The sequence below is a fragment of the Lonchura striata genome, chromosome 6 (assembly GCF_046129695.1).
Source record: "Lonchura striata isolate bLonStr1 chromosome 6, bLonStr1.mat, whole genome shotgun sequence".
Classification (NCBI taxonomy): domain Eukaryota; kingdom Metazoa; phylum Chordata; class Aves; order Passeriformes; family Estrildidae; genus Lonchura; species Lonchura striata.
Genome location: NC_134608.1, coordinates 33,779,592 through 33,794,374, shown reverse-complemented (window position 1 = coordinate 33,794,374; position 14,783 = coordinate 33,779,592). Strand labels below are relative to the sequence as shown.

Sequence of the window (14,783 nt, the reverse complement as noted above, 5' to 3'; positions counted from 1 at the left end):
GCACAGAAATTACTCCCCTATAATTCTTCTCATGTGAACATGATTTTCTAGTCTCTTTTGAGGCACCTGTTTCTACTCAAAACTCTTCTCTACTTTATATGTGTGCCGGAGCACTGTATGTCTGACCCTGGGTTATCCTCCCCAGAGGGTAACCCAACCCTCACCCATTTCTCATTCTCTCCCAACCCCATTAGTCTGGCTCTTCAGAAGATCAAAACCCTATCATTTTCCTAGGCAGGACTAAAAAAAGTTTTCCCGGCCATCATTACAGCCTAAGAACCTGTTGGTTTCTAGGGCCCTTGGTGGTCATCACCAGGGGGTGCATAGCACAAGTATGTCCTGCTCCAAGAGCAGCACTAGGAGAGAAAGCCTCAACTCTTCTCCTTTTTATTGAGTTCCCACAGCACTCACACATCAGGCAGCATGGATAAGCAGTGGTTCCCCCCACACCAGCTGATTTCCAGCATACCTTCACCCTCCTTCCTTAGACAGCTGCTCTGGCACAGCTGCTTTCTTACATTCAGATCCAGATCCAGCTGATCCTAGCTTGAAAAAGTCTCTGCCAGGTGAACTGGCAGGCTGTTAAGCCCTGATTTTAAACTCAAAGTCTTCAAATTGGCACTGCTGGCTGGGCTTTTTTATTTTTTTTTTTTTCCTTCTATTTCTCTTTTTTTTTTTTGCCCTTTCTTTTTGTTTTAAATAACATGAGCTTAGAAAAGCTTACCAGCCTCCTCGGGGAGTCACAATATTTGAAGCTCAGCGATGCACATGCTAGGAGACATCTGTGGGTGGTGATACCTCTTTGCCCTCAGGCCAGAAGCAGAAGAAAGGTCTTTGGGAGGCTTATAGAAAAAAGGCAGGCTGCTAGCTTAAGGAAAATATCAAGGAGGGAGTAACAGGAAGAATTAATTCCCCACAACACCAGCTATTTCTTTCAGCATATAAGTCAGCCCATTAATTGCCAGGAAGGATACTTGTCTCCCTACCCAGATGAGGAGGACTATTCCAGTCCTTTTCAAGTGGTACACTATTGTATCCTAAAAGCATCTCTGCCTGCTCCAGCAGTATCCCTCATGAGCCAACCCACAAACCCATGCAGAGAACTGGAGTATGTGTGTCTAGGAACAAACCCAGTGAAAGACAGATGAGGGGACCAGGCAAAAAAGGACACTGTTTTCCAGTAGAGGAAGCAAAGGGGAATAAGACAGGCTGAAACACTTATTTCAAAATTGATTTTATTCCAGGCATTAAACAGATTCTGGCACATGCTTTTTTTTGAAGAAAAAGGAAAACAAATCTGGGTTCCACATAAATTACATCTGGCAAAGTGCAACTTACAACTGAGTGGGAAAAATAAACCTTTTGAATCCAATTTCTGTACAACAGTAGATTCAGCTCCTCTTAAATAGACTCCCATTGGTTCACAGCAGAGGAAATTACATTGGATGCTCTGATACAGTAACAGCTTTCTTTAAGGGTATTACCAATGCAAATTCTCTGTCTTGACAGTCTAGGGGGCTGTTTAAAGTAAACAGGAAAACAAGGGTGAGCAGCTGCTTGTTCTGACTGTTAAAAATAGTCAGTTTGCTTGAAGCAATCCTAATGGAGACCTGTTCCAAAACATGGCATTGTGTGGACCTTGGGGAAAAAAGTAGAGATAACATTGTTCTTCCTTCCCTTCAGTGCAAAGGAAATGTAGAGTATGCTAGGATTGAGTTTGAACAAGACTTTGTTTATTCCAAGAAGAAAATCAGTTTACCCACACTTGACAGCAGCCTTTTGCAATGTACTTCCTTTTCAGCAACTGCTAAAATACATTGGAAACCAACAGCTTCCAAAAGATGATGTGTGGAGAGGTCTGTGTTGAGCTAAAGCAATGCTTTAGCTGACAGAAGAGTGAGCAGTTGGGAGGTGACCTCAAGTGAATATGTTCAAAACCAGGTAGAATTAAAAAATGATACTCCAAACTCCACAAGCAATTTGAGTTATTGACATCTAGCATATGTCCACCTTTGCCCTTTCCTTCCCCAGGCCATGGCACCTGAGGAAGGAGAGTGTCCCATCTTCAGCAGCCCCAGCTTACAGCTCAAGAAGGATGCCAGTTCACACTCTGCCAGAAGAGCAGTAGGAAGAGAGGCATAAATCAAGACAGCCAGTCCAGGTATGTCTGCTCCAAGAGCAGTCAGCAACCTCCAGCATGGGAGCCAAACACACAGGCAAGGGCAGCAGTCATTGTGCTGACCAGAGCCCTTTGAATTAGGGCTGGCCCAGAGCCTGGAAACTGTAAATAAGCAGAGCTTCTGTGGTCTGCAGCAGTCAGGAGCATTGTTTGTAGAGGAGCTGGGTCCTGGTCCCAGAGTGGTTATGAAGAAGGAACTGCAGGAAAGCTGCACACACACAGTGGGAGCAGGGAGGAAGGAGGCAGTACCTGGTAGAGGAGTGAATATGCTGTTAGCTGCAACACATAAGCTGCTGGAGAGTGAAATGGGTGGAGGTCAGATGGTCCACTTAGGCTGTGTTTTGATGAAAACATGTAATCTTTTCACACTTCATTGTATATGGAGCTTACAAACAGTACCTCTTAGTGGCCCTTCTTCTATCTTTGCATCAATATTTTTCAAGCCAGGTAGGTAAGAACTTGGCTGTTCCTGTCTCCTACTGCATAATGATGCTATTCTGAAAGGACTGTCTCCTGTATAGTCTTGTTTAAAAATGCAGTAACTAATAGGATGGCATCTCTGCCCTCAATGGGTCTGTCTGGCCCACTCTCATTCCATTCCTAGGCTATTTTCCTTCCTTCTCTGCCCTCTCCTGACCTCAGTGGTTCTGGCCCAAAGCATGTCTATACAGGGAAAGAGAAATTACTGCAGAGTCAGTGCCCTCATTTCCACAGAGAAGAGCAGCTGCACCATTCTGAAAGGATCAAAAGGAACTCCCTTGTGAGTTTTCACAGTGCAGGCAGGTCATTCTTCTGGCTAATCAGTGCTGAGATGGGGATCTGATATCAAAGTAAAGGGGGAGACAGGATAAGAGCTCCTGCCACATGACGGATTTAATTTTTTAAAACCAAGAACAAAAAATATTGTCCAGTTTTCCCACTAAGCACATGCAATGTATGAAGAACATTATCTGTTCTTTCGTCAAGTGTTTGGGCTAATACCAAGTTAAGAGAAAGAATTAAAAAGAGATACAAACATGATCAAAAGGTAACAGTTGTTCAGAATCCAAATGAACAACCTGTTTCTTCTACACATATCAGAAATGATCTAGGCAAGCAATTGCCTAATGAAGATGGTCCCACCATCTGGTTCCCCTGTCAGGTTCTTGGAAAAGAGGGTTGGGTTTACAAAATCTATCTCAAGAGGAAAATTTAACAGGTCTAATTAGGAGAAGGTCAGGTTGTGGGGACTTTATTTGAATAGGTAAGCATCCCTTGGCAGGTTTGAAAACCTAGATGCAGCTAGAGCTGACTGGTAACTGGGAGCAGGATTGGGATGCTAGCTAGAGACCACCAGTGTCTTTGGTATTTCCAGAACACAAAGGAGCCTCTCTCAGGGCAGGCCTACACTGTGGCAGCATTTGTACAGGGGGCAGTTCCAGCTTCACCAGCTAACCTCTCCCCAAGTTGCTGACTGGGAAGTGAGAGGGGTGTCAAAAGTAGAGCAGCCCCAACCCTTTTGCCTTGTCTTTCTCAAAGAGAGAAGGAAAAGCAACTGTACCAGGAGAGTGGGTAGTTTGTCGTGCCAGGCTCTGTTCACAGGGGCTCTATGCAGAGCTGGAGAGACAAGCGTGAGAACTGTGGCCTGCCCAGCCAGCAGCAAGAAGTCTGCTATGACCTAGGGACTGTCCCCTTCTGTCTCTCACAGTGGGGGTCAGGGTGGGCTCCTGCCACACCCTGAGCCATGTGCAGCACCTCTGTCTGTGTGTGCTGCCCATGCAGCTCTGTGCACCACCTTTGGTGTGGGCTGCAGTGGGAAGTGGCTGGTAGCACCAGGAAGAGCAGCCAGAGAACAGTCCCAGCTTCCCTAACATGCCCAAGTGTTGGCACCTGTCTCTGACTGGCTCCAGCAGAACATGGTACCCTGAACCTGCAGGATTTGGCCACTCTTGGAGGTAGGGCTGACCTTACACACATAAAAAAGCTGGAAGGGAGAGTTTCAGGGAATAGTCCCTGAAACAATCCCTGGTTAGGCTGGTAAAACAGATCGTCCCTTTCCAATATCTCTCTGCCCAACTTCAGCACATTTGGCTGTAGGGCAGCTTCTGTGAGCAGAGGAAGGAATGGGCCCACCAAAGAGAGGTGACAAACCTGCCCCCAGGATCTGCTAGCTCCTTCCCAGCCTTTCCACTGATCATGATGACTCTCCTGGCCAGTCCTCACTGAGAGACATATACATGAACGATGCAGGATGTTAGAGCAAAAAGCCAAAGAGCTACCAATGTTTGTACAAGCATATCCTAAGCTGCTGGTCTGAAGGTTGTGGACTCTGGATACAGAAAAAGGAAAGAATGGGGAGAGCTGCAAGTATTGGGCTGGGTCCTCCTCCATCTCTAGATGCAGCTGTGCAGACATCAGCTACAAAGGAGAACTTAAGACAAGAGATGGGAAGATTTTGACAACTGTCCTGATTCCTCTCACCCCCAGCTTCTTCTCTGAAAACCTCAAAAACATCAAGTGCTCAGCTGAAGTGGTGGCTTACTGATGAGCACAATGAAAACATTTAGGGTCAGACATACAAAACCATTCCTCCCTTCCTGATCCCCCTCTGCTCCCAAAGTCTCATGCACAAAGAAACAAGGAGATCTCTATGCTACCATCATGTTGCTTGTAACAGCTCCCACTGTTGGCCAGGTACACCTGCTTGACAGGGGCTGGTCACCACTCTTCCAGTCTGGTTTTCCAGGCAGAGACCGCTGACAAAGTGTTGAATGAAACTGCCTTTCATCTTCCACTTCTGTGAGAAGACACAAAAAACATGATGTTACTTCCATTCCCCTACAGAACTGTGACTTCAAGTTGAAGGTAATCTCAAGTAAATTCCAACAGCTGGGGAAAAAGAAAATCTGGGTATGGGCAGAATCTCTAAATCACTGTGTTCCTGTACTAATGATACCTGCAGTTAGGTAGGGTCAGGGTTTAGCTGAGTTACAGGGCTGGATACTCAGAAGCATCTAGAAAGCAAACAACAGTACTGGTCACAGCACTAAGGCTTGGCTGAATTCCAGAGGAACCTGGAGAATGCTCTCAGGCACATAATGTGACTCTTGGGGTGTCGTGTGACGGGCCAGGAATTGGACTCAGTGATCCAGATGGGTCTCTTCCAACCCAGCATACTCTGTGATTGTGCCATGTTATCAACACAAAAATCAGCAAGTAATGGCATTTTCAAAGTATATTATAGTCACAGTTTCTCAGTCATTCTCTGTCTTGGGCACCCAGATACCCACCAAAATTTGAAACCCTCCTGTGGTTGTTTCTAATCCATGGAAAGCAAAGCACTGACATATAAACCTGTCCATATAAAGCAAGAATCACACTTCCTGCTGTTTGACTGGATCTCTCTTATCATTGTTCCCTCATCTCTTCTTTCATCAAATTCAAAAGGTCTCATCTACAACCCTTTCCTGAAGATCCACTTTTGGTCATGCTACTTACCAGGAAAAAAAAAATATGCCCTAACCTTGAATTTAAAATTCTGCTGGGAAAGGGCTGTACCTTCCATCCCTGCTGGAAAAAAACCCAAACCTGGGAACACTGTGGCTGACAATGAAGAGAAAAGTAGAAATGAGTCTGTGGATATGGGATCTTCCAGATGAGGCAGTGTTATTCATCTCCAATGGGGCACAGCTGAGCTCAACAGGTTGAGAAGATTGAGGGGTCCAGGCTCCAGGGATTTTCCCTTTATTCTTTTCAGTCACACAGATGACCCAGTTAGAATTGTGGTCTGGGTGGCTCAGTCAGTAAAGATCTTAGGAATATAATGCAGATGTTTTGGCTAATCTGTGAGACTGATAAAGAAAAAGAAACAGTTTGACAATACTGATGGACCTCAAGAGTATTGTAGAAAAGATACGCAAAGGGAATTTTAAAATTTCCTGCAATATCTGGACAATGTCAAAACCTACCAACATTTTAATTCTTGGGTAGCATAGAAAAAGGACTGCCACATGCTGTGTGCTTTAAAATAGTTAGTTATGTTCACATATTGCTGGCAGCTGTTATGTGCCTTGGAGGGCAGGGCAGTTGCAAAGCCCAGAGTAATCTGTTGCTTCTGTATCACATATTTCATCAAGTGTAAATACCAGAGGCAGCATCAATTTGCAGTATTGCTAGCCCTGTCTGACAGGACAACACTAAAGGAGAGCTGTTTGTGCAGCAGGAAGAAGCTGATTTTAACGGAGAAGGGGGCAGAGGAATGCAGTGATGATGGACAGGAAGATACAATGCAGTCTTTGCACTACAATGCCCTCACCAGCTGCTACAACCCACTGCCTACACAGGTCCCAGAGCCATCTGGCTCCCATCTGGCACAAACCTCCCTACAAAGAGCTGAGGAAGAGTGAATATCATAAAGCAGCATCTGTAATGATGGAGTGTAAAGGAGGGCAAGCTGCACCCCGTGCCTGGCTGGTGCCAGTGCTGCACGACAGTCTTCCATTGTTACAGACATCCCAGTCTGTAACAGTCTGACCTTCTCCAAAGCACACTTCTTGCCCTGCAATTTCCCACTACCTCTCTGTATTTGTGAATTCTCTCTCCACGTTCTGCTGCGCATGTACAAGAAGAAGCCTGCCAGCTGCCTCTCCCACACACCCCACAGCTCACTTTCTGTAAAAGAATGTGCTGAGATTTGAGATGGAAAACAAGGCCAACTACCAAGAGAGACTGGTTTTCTTCTTTGCCCTTTCTGTTCAGCAGAAAACTAGCACCACTGGAGGCTTGCTCATGTTATTCCTTCAGATGAGAGACCTGCTACTGTGGCACCCATCCATCCATGCTGAGCAGGTACCCACTGTGATGTCTGCACAGAGTCTGCAGCAACAGGCTCAGCAGGATACCAAAACACTCCCCAGAGCACATCTACTGCTGTTAACAAAATCAATCAGCTTCCCAGTGAGTCACACCACTGGAAAACCCAGCATGTTAAGTCACCACAGATCCTTTTGTTCAAAATAAAGTAGGGCAAGGATAGGGAGGGGGAAGGAGGAGAGAAGGTGAAAGTTGAAGGTGAGGCTCATCTGGGCTGCAAGAAGATGCCATGTATATAAGCTGTTATAAAGCATACTAACAGTAAAAGCCAAAGTAGGGCCTCTCATCTCAAATGCATGGGCTATTTTCAGAATGATAAATTTTACCTGTTCTGATCCTACTTTGCTTTTTTGAGATACCAGAGCAACTCCCCTGAGTTCACCTGAACCTTTCAGACCTGACTGCAGACCACAGGATTATCAAAGACAGCCCAACATCCTGCCCTGCAGGAATACATCATATCTGAGAGCTCTCATGAGGGTGGGTGGTAGGAAGGGATAGGAACAAGAGATAGGACACTCATCTCCCACTGTCAGCCACCTCAGAAATGAGCAATTTATTCTAAACTAGTTACCTGGTGACATAGTTATGGAGGGGTCCAAGGTAAAGGCCCATTCTGGGAGGGCCCAGCTTTCTCCACAGACCACAAGGGAAGCTTGGACTGCTAAGTTTTAAATGATAGCAGTAATGACCATCTTTAGCAAAAAAATAAAGAGTAGACACCTCCTGCATGCACATTACAGGGAGTCCTCTCTTCTACACTCAGACATTATGACTGGACTGTATGTGGAAGGAGAGTTTTTGAAAGATACAGGCATTGCACAATCTGAGAAATTTTGGCTTGAAAAATCCTCTTTGCTCTCCCTTTCTCATGCAGATGGAGATAATACAGTTTACTGCTCAGAGTATGTTCAGAGTGAAGATGGAGGCAGAAAAAAAAAAATCAATTTTTTCTTTGAAATATTGTGTCTTGATCCTCTTCCCCAGTGTCAACTCAAAATTCCCCCCAGTTTTTTGCAAATTTCTCTTTCCCACTTTTTCAACTATAATTTCAAATTCGTTTTAGGTGGCTGGATAGAAGCATTCCACATGCAATAGCTAAGAGAAAAGTCAGAAATTGTCAGTCTTCTATCCAATATATACAAGGGCTGAAATTATTTATACTAGTCTAATTTTAATTTTTCCAGGTAACCAAAAGTTTTCTTTTAACCCTCAGTAATCCAGGCAGTGCAGCGTTTCTCTCAAAATCCTAACTGTGAAACAATGGAATTGGCCAAGTTCAAAGAAGCACAGCTGAGAAAGGCAAATTTTGTTCATGAGAACTGAGACACTTCAAACATAAATGTATGGAGAGCTGATAACTGGAGTAGCCAAGGATGTTGTAATTGTAATTGAGTGTATTTGCAGAGCCATGGGCAGCCTGAAGCTGGTCTTGAACACTAAATTTTAAATATATGAGCAGGGACAGAAGATGGAGAAGCTCACATCAGCATCCAGCAAGTACTGTCTTTTTTAGAGGACTTAAATTTGTAAAACTAAATCATAACTAAGAGAAACTCTTGTCTCCTGAAAACTACTCTCAAGGTATGGCATATTGCCAGTATTGTTTTACCTACTTATTGTCATGAAGGTGCTGAGTCAGGTGCTTTCAAAATATACAGGCTTTCTCTGCTTTTCTTTTTGGATACTCTATATAAAGTTGCATTCATCTTCAGGTAATATTCACTGAGAAGTGGGAAAAAATTCCCAATGACATACAAAGGGACACAGGATTTCAAATAGTGTTTGTCTCACAGGAACACTCAGTGTCCTCATTTTCAGGCTGAGGTCACATTCCTTCAGAACATTTTAATGAAATATAGCTGTTTAATAGGATTTCTCAGCATTTCTTGTTCTGTTGGGAAATATTGTGCCAATGTTTCTCATTTTCAGTTTCTTGTTTTAGGGTCTGACTCTCACTTTGCCTTCTATTTGTCCTCACTATAACAGAAATTAAAACACCACTCCTACTGTCAGTCAGAGCCAAAAAAACAAAGCTGAAGGCAATAATTTATTGTGCATTCCACTAAAAATGCTATTCTCCAAATAACATTATGGATAACATCCATCTGGTTTGAAATCTAGCTCTGATTATGCAGAATAGCTTTTGGCTGGTCTTCTGTTAGCAGTGCCAGCTGTTGCTGTTGAATGATCAACAGGATCACGTTGCCAAATAGATTTCATTTCTGGTTTCTTTCAACCCAAGGGAGTCTGACAGCACCAAAAATCATCTGAAGTGTGACTATTGTCTCATGTCCTCCTGCTTGCAAAATTCTAGACTTATTTTGAGTTAATACTCTAAACACAAATCACAATACCTTAAAACCTCTGCTAGGGTATTACCTGTATGTCAGAGGGACTGGTGTTAGCACTCAAACAAAAAATTATCTGTCCTTGGGACATGCTTAATGCAGAACAGCTGTGTAGCATGAGCACAGCTTCAGTATATTTGAAAGCAGAAACCAAGTTTAGGAGCTGTATGGTGCTGTCATAATGATCTAACCAATCTAATCCTGGGACACTAAAAACCAAAAGCTACCACATATACCATTTTTTCTCAGAAATGTTGCTTTTTCACGACTCAGACACAGACATGAAATCTACATCCAGAAAAATCCAAACATCTTTCATCATGGATCTCTGATGACAGTGACAGGAAAGATGCTCAAAGCTGGGCTTCCATTACTCAGGATATGTGTGTGGGTGTGTGATGCAAGTTGCTCATGGCTCACCCTCCTCTACTCAGACCACATCACATACTCAGGGCTCTTACTTCTCATTTCCAGCCTGCAAAGTAGCTCAGCTGCCCTCCCTCCACCTTTCATTCAGCTCCTCTGACTTTCTGAGAAGCCCACTTGAACTGAGAAGTGGGTACACTCAAGCAGTGTGGAAGCACTGCTCTCCCCCAGCACTTGTACTTTGGGCTGTGAGTGTCCATAGGGAGACAAGGCAAGCTGTAGGGCAACTGAGGGAATTTGTTCCTTCCAGCTTTGCTCTTTCTTGGAAATCAACCTCTCAAATATCAGGAAGAGAGAGAATAGAATAATTTGCAAGATGACAGACTTCTAGCTAATTAAAATCTAATGTCAGTGTTAACAACAATTACTGTTGTGCTTATGGAAAGAAAGAATCATAACAACATTCCCTAGGAACACAACAAACTTGAGCATTCCAAGTAGAATTGGCTTTATAAGCAGAAATCTGAAATGGGAGTTTGAGACTACAAAAAGGACCCCAACGTTTAAGAGCATTTAAAACCAAATTACATTAAGAATTCAAATGCATTTCTCCTGCTTCACTTCACCTTATCCATTCAGCTGCAAGGCAGTTTGGAATGGCAGCTGCAATTCAAATCAGTCTCTAATTATTTCAAATGCTTAAACAAAATCCTTGCTTATAGTCAGTTGGTTAAATCATCTGCTAGGTCAAGTCCTTGGTGTAAGTGCAGTTTGCTCTCATAAGGTAATGGAAAACAACAGCTCACACTCTTAAGTGTGTGTATGTCTTTATAATGAGCCTGTATATAATCAACACATCAAGACTCAATAAATCCTATTCCAGCAGCAAAATAAGCCTGCTTGTGTTACTGTGGATTAATCACTCTTCTGGGTTCTGATGCAGCTTGGACTCCACCCTCCTTGAGGGACCCCTGTCCTTCTGTGGCAGAGGAAGCAGGGAAAGACAGCTGATTTTGGCAGCTGCTGAAGTCCTCTCAGCTGCCAGGGAGGAAAATACTGCGAGGCACATAAGGAGAAACTAAGTGACCTAATTACACAGAAATGGGATGAGTGATTGCCAACAAGAAAAAGGAGCAGGCAAGCACATCCCATCTGGGATACCCTTGCAGATTAATCCAAACTCAGAGTTTTCCCAGTGTATTCATGGTGACAACTCTTCAAGGCATTTCTGCATTAACCAACCCTCCAGAGGAAAGTCTACACAGGTTTTCCATAAATGGGCAGGACTGAATTTCAGTTATTTCTTTCAGGAAGAACTAATTTCAAGGATTCATATTGCATTAGAAAGTACTGAAAAAATAAAATGCTGCTGAAAACTGGTCAAAGCTGAGCTGTCTCTGGGCCGTCTTTGACATGTTTACAGACCTGTCAGAAAAGCACAGAATCAGCACAGCCTTAGATGACAGAAAAATTGTTCCCTCTTGGTGTAGGGGGAAGCATGGGAGCTAGGCATGAAACAAGTCCAATCTGCTGTCTGCCAGTGTTGTGTTGCTCCCTTTTGTGCTTTGCCCAGTTCTGACAAAAAGGCACATCACATCTCTGTTGAGGGCACCCTCACCATTGCAGAGGCCATCTCTTACCTAGTGTTGTAAGGCAAAAGGATTCATTTGTCTTGACAGATCAGGGATGCACATCTTGGAAACAGCATGAGCTGCATTTTGTTGGGAACATTGCTGCTGTGTATTTTTCCTCAGGGAGCAGCATACAGTGCTTTTTGTAAGTCAGTATCTCTTAAATGAGTTGCATGCACTCAGTTTTAAAGGTCTGCTCACATGTCCAAAGACAGCACAAAGAACAACACAGGTATCTCACTTCAAATTAAATAAAAAAATGTTAGCACACACCACCCTTCCCTTAGGTGGAAGGTGGAAGGCAGTTGCCTCACCTACCTCACTTTGGTGCTATGTTTCATCCATGCACCAGTCTGGCTTCGCATAAACTCACCCAAGAAGTGTGGGAATCAGAGGGTTTTGGGCAAGTTACAAAAGGCAGGCCTCAGAGACAGCAGAACTGTGGTTAGAGCTAAGCAGTAGCCATAAGATTTGTCAGCAGAAAAGTTATAAACGAAGTAGAAAAGTAAGGACAAATAAAACAATAGTCTGTATTAATACTTGGATAGAATAACTCCCTAAGCTACAGAAAAGTATATCTAGCAAGATATTAGCAAGTTCTAAGCTTAATAATGGAGCTCTGTGCAATGTATCTTAAGACTTACAAGCAGGTATTGTATTTAAAATAAGCAAGCATTTTTTTCATAAAAGGTACGTGTGCTTGTAGTGGGTGCATAAATCTACTGTCAATATGCTTTTGCTTTGTGTGATTGGTCAAAAAACTTTTGAAGTAAGTTGCCACATGAAGTTCTTTGCTGCCGGGGATGTGAGCTGCTGGCATCTTCCCATTGTCATAACCATGTAATGAGACCAATGCTGGAAAATAACAGCTCGAGGTGCGTTCCTCGCGGTCCCGTCCTGTTCGTGGTCTGTACACAGACCCTGGCCAGCGATAAGAAGCAAAGTTGGGGTGCTGCTGAGCTGGAGCCAACCATGCTGCCAAGGGCCCAGGCAGAGCAGACACCCACATACTGCACTTCTTGCTTGGTCACACACTCTGTCACACATCCAAGCTTACAAAACAAACCACAGAGGGAGATGCAGAGATGGAAAGGACTTTAATGTGCTGTGATAGTACTGGGCTTGCCCCTGCTGCCTGCACTGATGTAGGTACACTGGCATGTGGCAATGAAGGCATTAGAAAGAGGTGCACAGTTACCCACCTGTCTGCCATCTTTTTGATTGCAAGCTTCCAGTGTGATTTGAGAACCAGTAGAGAAGGAGGCAATGGAAAGACACTTGTCCTGCTGTCTAATTGAAGGGTCACTGAATATCCACTCCTTTGGAATAAGACAAAGAAAGGTTCCATTAGGATCTCAACAGTAATCAGATGAGGGGGAAGAGAGCTTTTTTTATCAAGACATTTTAAAAACCTTAATCTTTTGTTCTCTTCCTACAAAAGGCTCCCTGGAAAGACTACCACAACAGATATTACCTGATCAGAAGTTTAAGCTCAGCCTTGGTGCATCATGACCATTTCAAAACCTGCAGCTGGCTCCCCTCACTATCTGAGGTGTCTGATTAACTCTGGATCCCACACAATTCTTGGCTCTGCAACTTTACAGATTCAGGCCTACAAAGCAAGGAGGATCCCAAGCCCTGACATACATGACGTGCAACTGCTTCTGCATATTTTACACAGCAGACATTCTCTAACAGGTGTCTGGGACCTATAGATTATTAAGCAAAGCAAAACACATGCAAGCATATCCATATATCACCAGCATGCATAAGGGACAAGTTGATTAATTTTTTCCTTCCTCTGACTAGATGGATACCTGTTCCAATCAAATGTTCCTAGTCTACTTTCTCCAAGGAAGAAATACAAAATGAAGTAAGTTTCAGAGATTTCAAATGCTAATGACACAGAGCAATGAGTCAGGTTAAATGGCGCACTGAATGCTGGCTGCAAAGTAGTTTCCAACAGTTAACAGATGTGAATATGTATTTTCTGGCATAAAATACCCTACTGTGACCCTTCACTTTCTCAAGCTGCTTTCCTGCTGCTTTCACCCACCAACAGAGAGTCTGAATGCAGATCTTCAGCTTGTATATACCATCACAGCTCCAATGCACTTAGGAGAACTGCTCCACATTACTGCCACTGGGGTCAGCTACTTAAACTCCATTTGTGTTTTATATTGGAATACATCTGCAATACGGCACAATTCAAGTCATCTGTGGCTACAGCTGAGCTGGCAGAGTAAGGAATGCTTCTAATCCCAAAAAATCTCATACCCACATGTCAGGGTACTAGCCACGCACAGCCCCAAATGATTCTCAATGAATCTGTCACTCCTTGAGCATCTAAACACTTCTTGTCCCTGAGTGATGAAAACCTTCACATTCTATGCCTGACTGCTGAGTCTGTTGAGCTAATAGAGCTCTGCGAGATGGGCTTCTTTTTCTGCTTACTACTAAAATCATTACAGGGTCAAATTCTTCCTTCCTCCATATCAAACCACCAAGGCCAGAGATGCCTCTTCATTCAGGAAATGAAAAGAGTAGGAGCAGGAACAAAGCACCAAACTGAAGCCTGCCTTACCTGAGTGACTGGTGGATTGTTCACCGTCCCTTTACAGTTTCCCACGCCAGCCAGCACATTCCCTGTGATATCCTGTGCCTGAGACTCCAGACAGTTTTCTCCTTGTCTAATTATTCCTGGAATCAACTCTTTTTCAGGAATCCTTGAAGTAAAGTGACAGTTGCATGGTACTTGATACAGGGAAAAGACCAAAATACTTCCACATTTATAAGGGCTTAATTGGCCCTGACTGAAACAGTTCCCTATATTTGACAGAAAATGAACAATATCATGCTGTCCACTGGAAATATCTGGAGGAGGCAAAAATCAAGTGAGAACTTGGTCAGAGGACTGGTTTGTTTCAGAAGGCATACCAGGATCTTTAGGGGTACCCTAAGCAGTTTAATGCAATGATTCTGAAAGAGGCTCTTTCCAGCAAAAAGCCATATCTATACTGCTTTCTTCTGCTTCTTCCTCCCCCTTTTCCAGTCTTCTCCCCAGCTAACACATATTCTTGCTTCATTGGTAGGGATGCAGGAAAGATCTGTCAAGACCAGACTACAGCTGGATATTTCAGCCTCCACTCCCAGCCACAAACTGAGACGTAAAAATGTGTTGCCTTTACTGAGGTGTAAAGATGTGTGCTGGTTTGCACATGTCAACAACACAGCTCTACCCAGGCTGCCTCCCAGCTGAGCAAGGACACAACACTACTGTGTCTTGACCCAGGGCAGGGGAAGCCACAGGGACAGCTGGTTCTGGCATTCCTTAGAGCCTTCTCTGAACCACCCAAACCTCTGTGCTGAGACTGTCCAGTTCTACTTGGCTCAACTTCCTCCAGA

General features: G+C 43.8%; 1 protein-coding gene across 4 annotated transcripts in view; it reads right to left on the bottom strand.

Moving 5' to 3' along the window:
- Nucleotides 1-1,218: 1,218 nt before the first annotated feature.
- GALNT16 (polypeptide N-acetylgalactosaminyltransferase 16) overlaps nucleotides 1,219-14,783 on the bottom strand; it is a 74,594-nt gene continuing 61,029 nt past the window's right edge. For 3 of the 4 annotated variants that reach the window (XM_021547076.2, XM_021547078.3, XM_077784104.1), the window contains exons 13-15: nucleotides 13,963-14,104; nucleotides 12,581-12,697; nucleotides 1,219-4,955 (exon numbers count right to left, since the gene is read on the bottom strand). In XM_021547076.2, the coding sequence (XP_021402751.1) occupies nucleotides 4,818-4,955; nucleotides 12,581-12,697; nucleotides 13,963-14,104 (397 nt within the window). In that variant the 3' untranslated portion in view covers nucleotides 1,219-4,817. The remainder of the gene's footprint in view (nucleotides 4,956-12,580; nucleotides 12,698-13,962; nucleotides 14,105-14,783) is intronic. The other variant, XM_021547077.3, reaches the window with a different exon arrangement.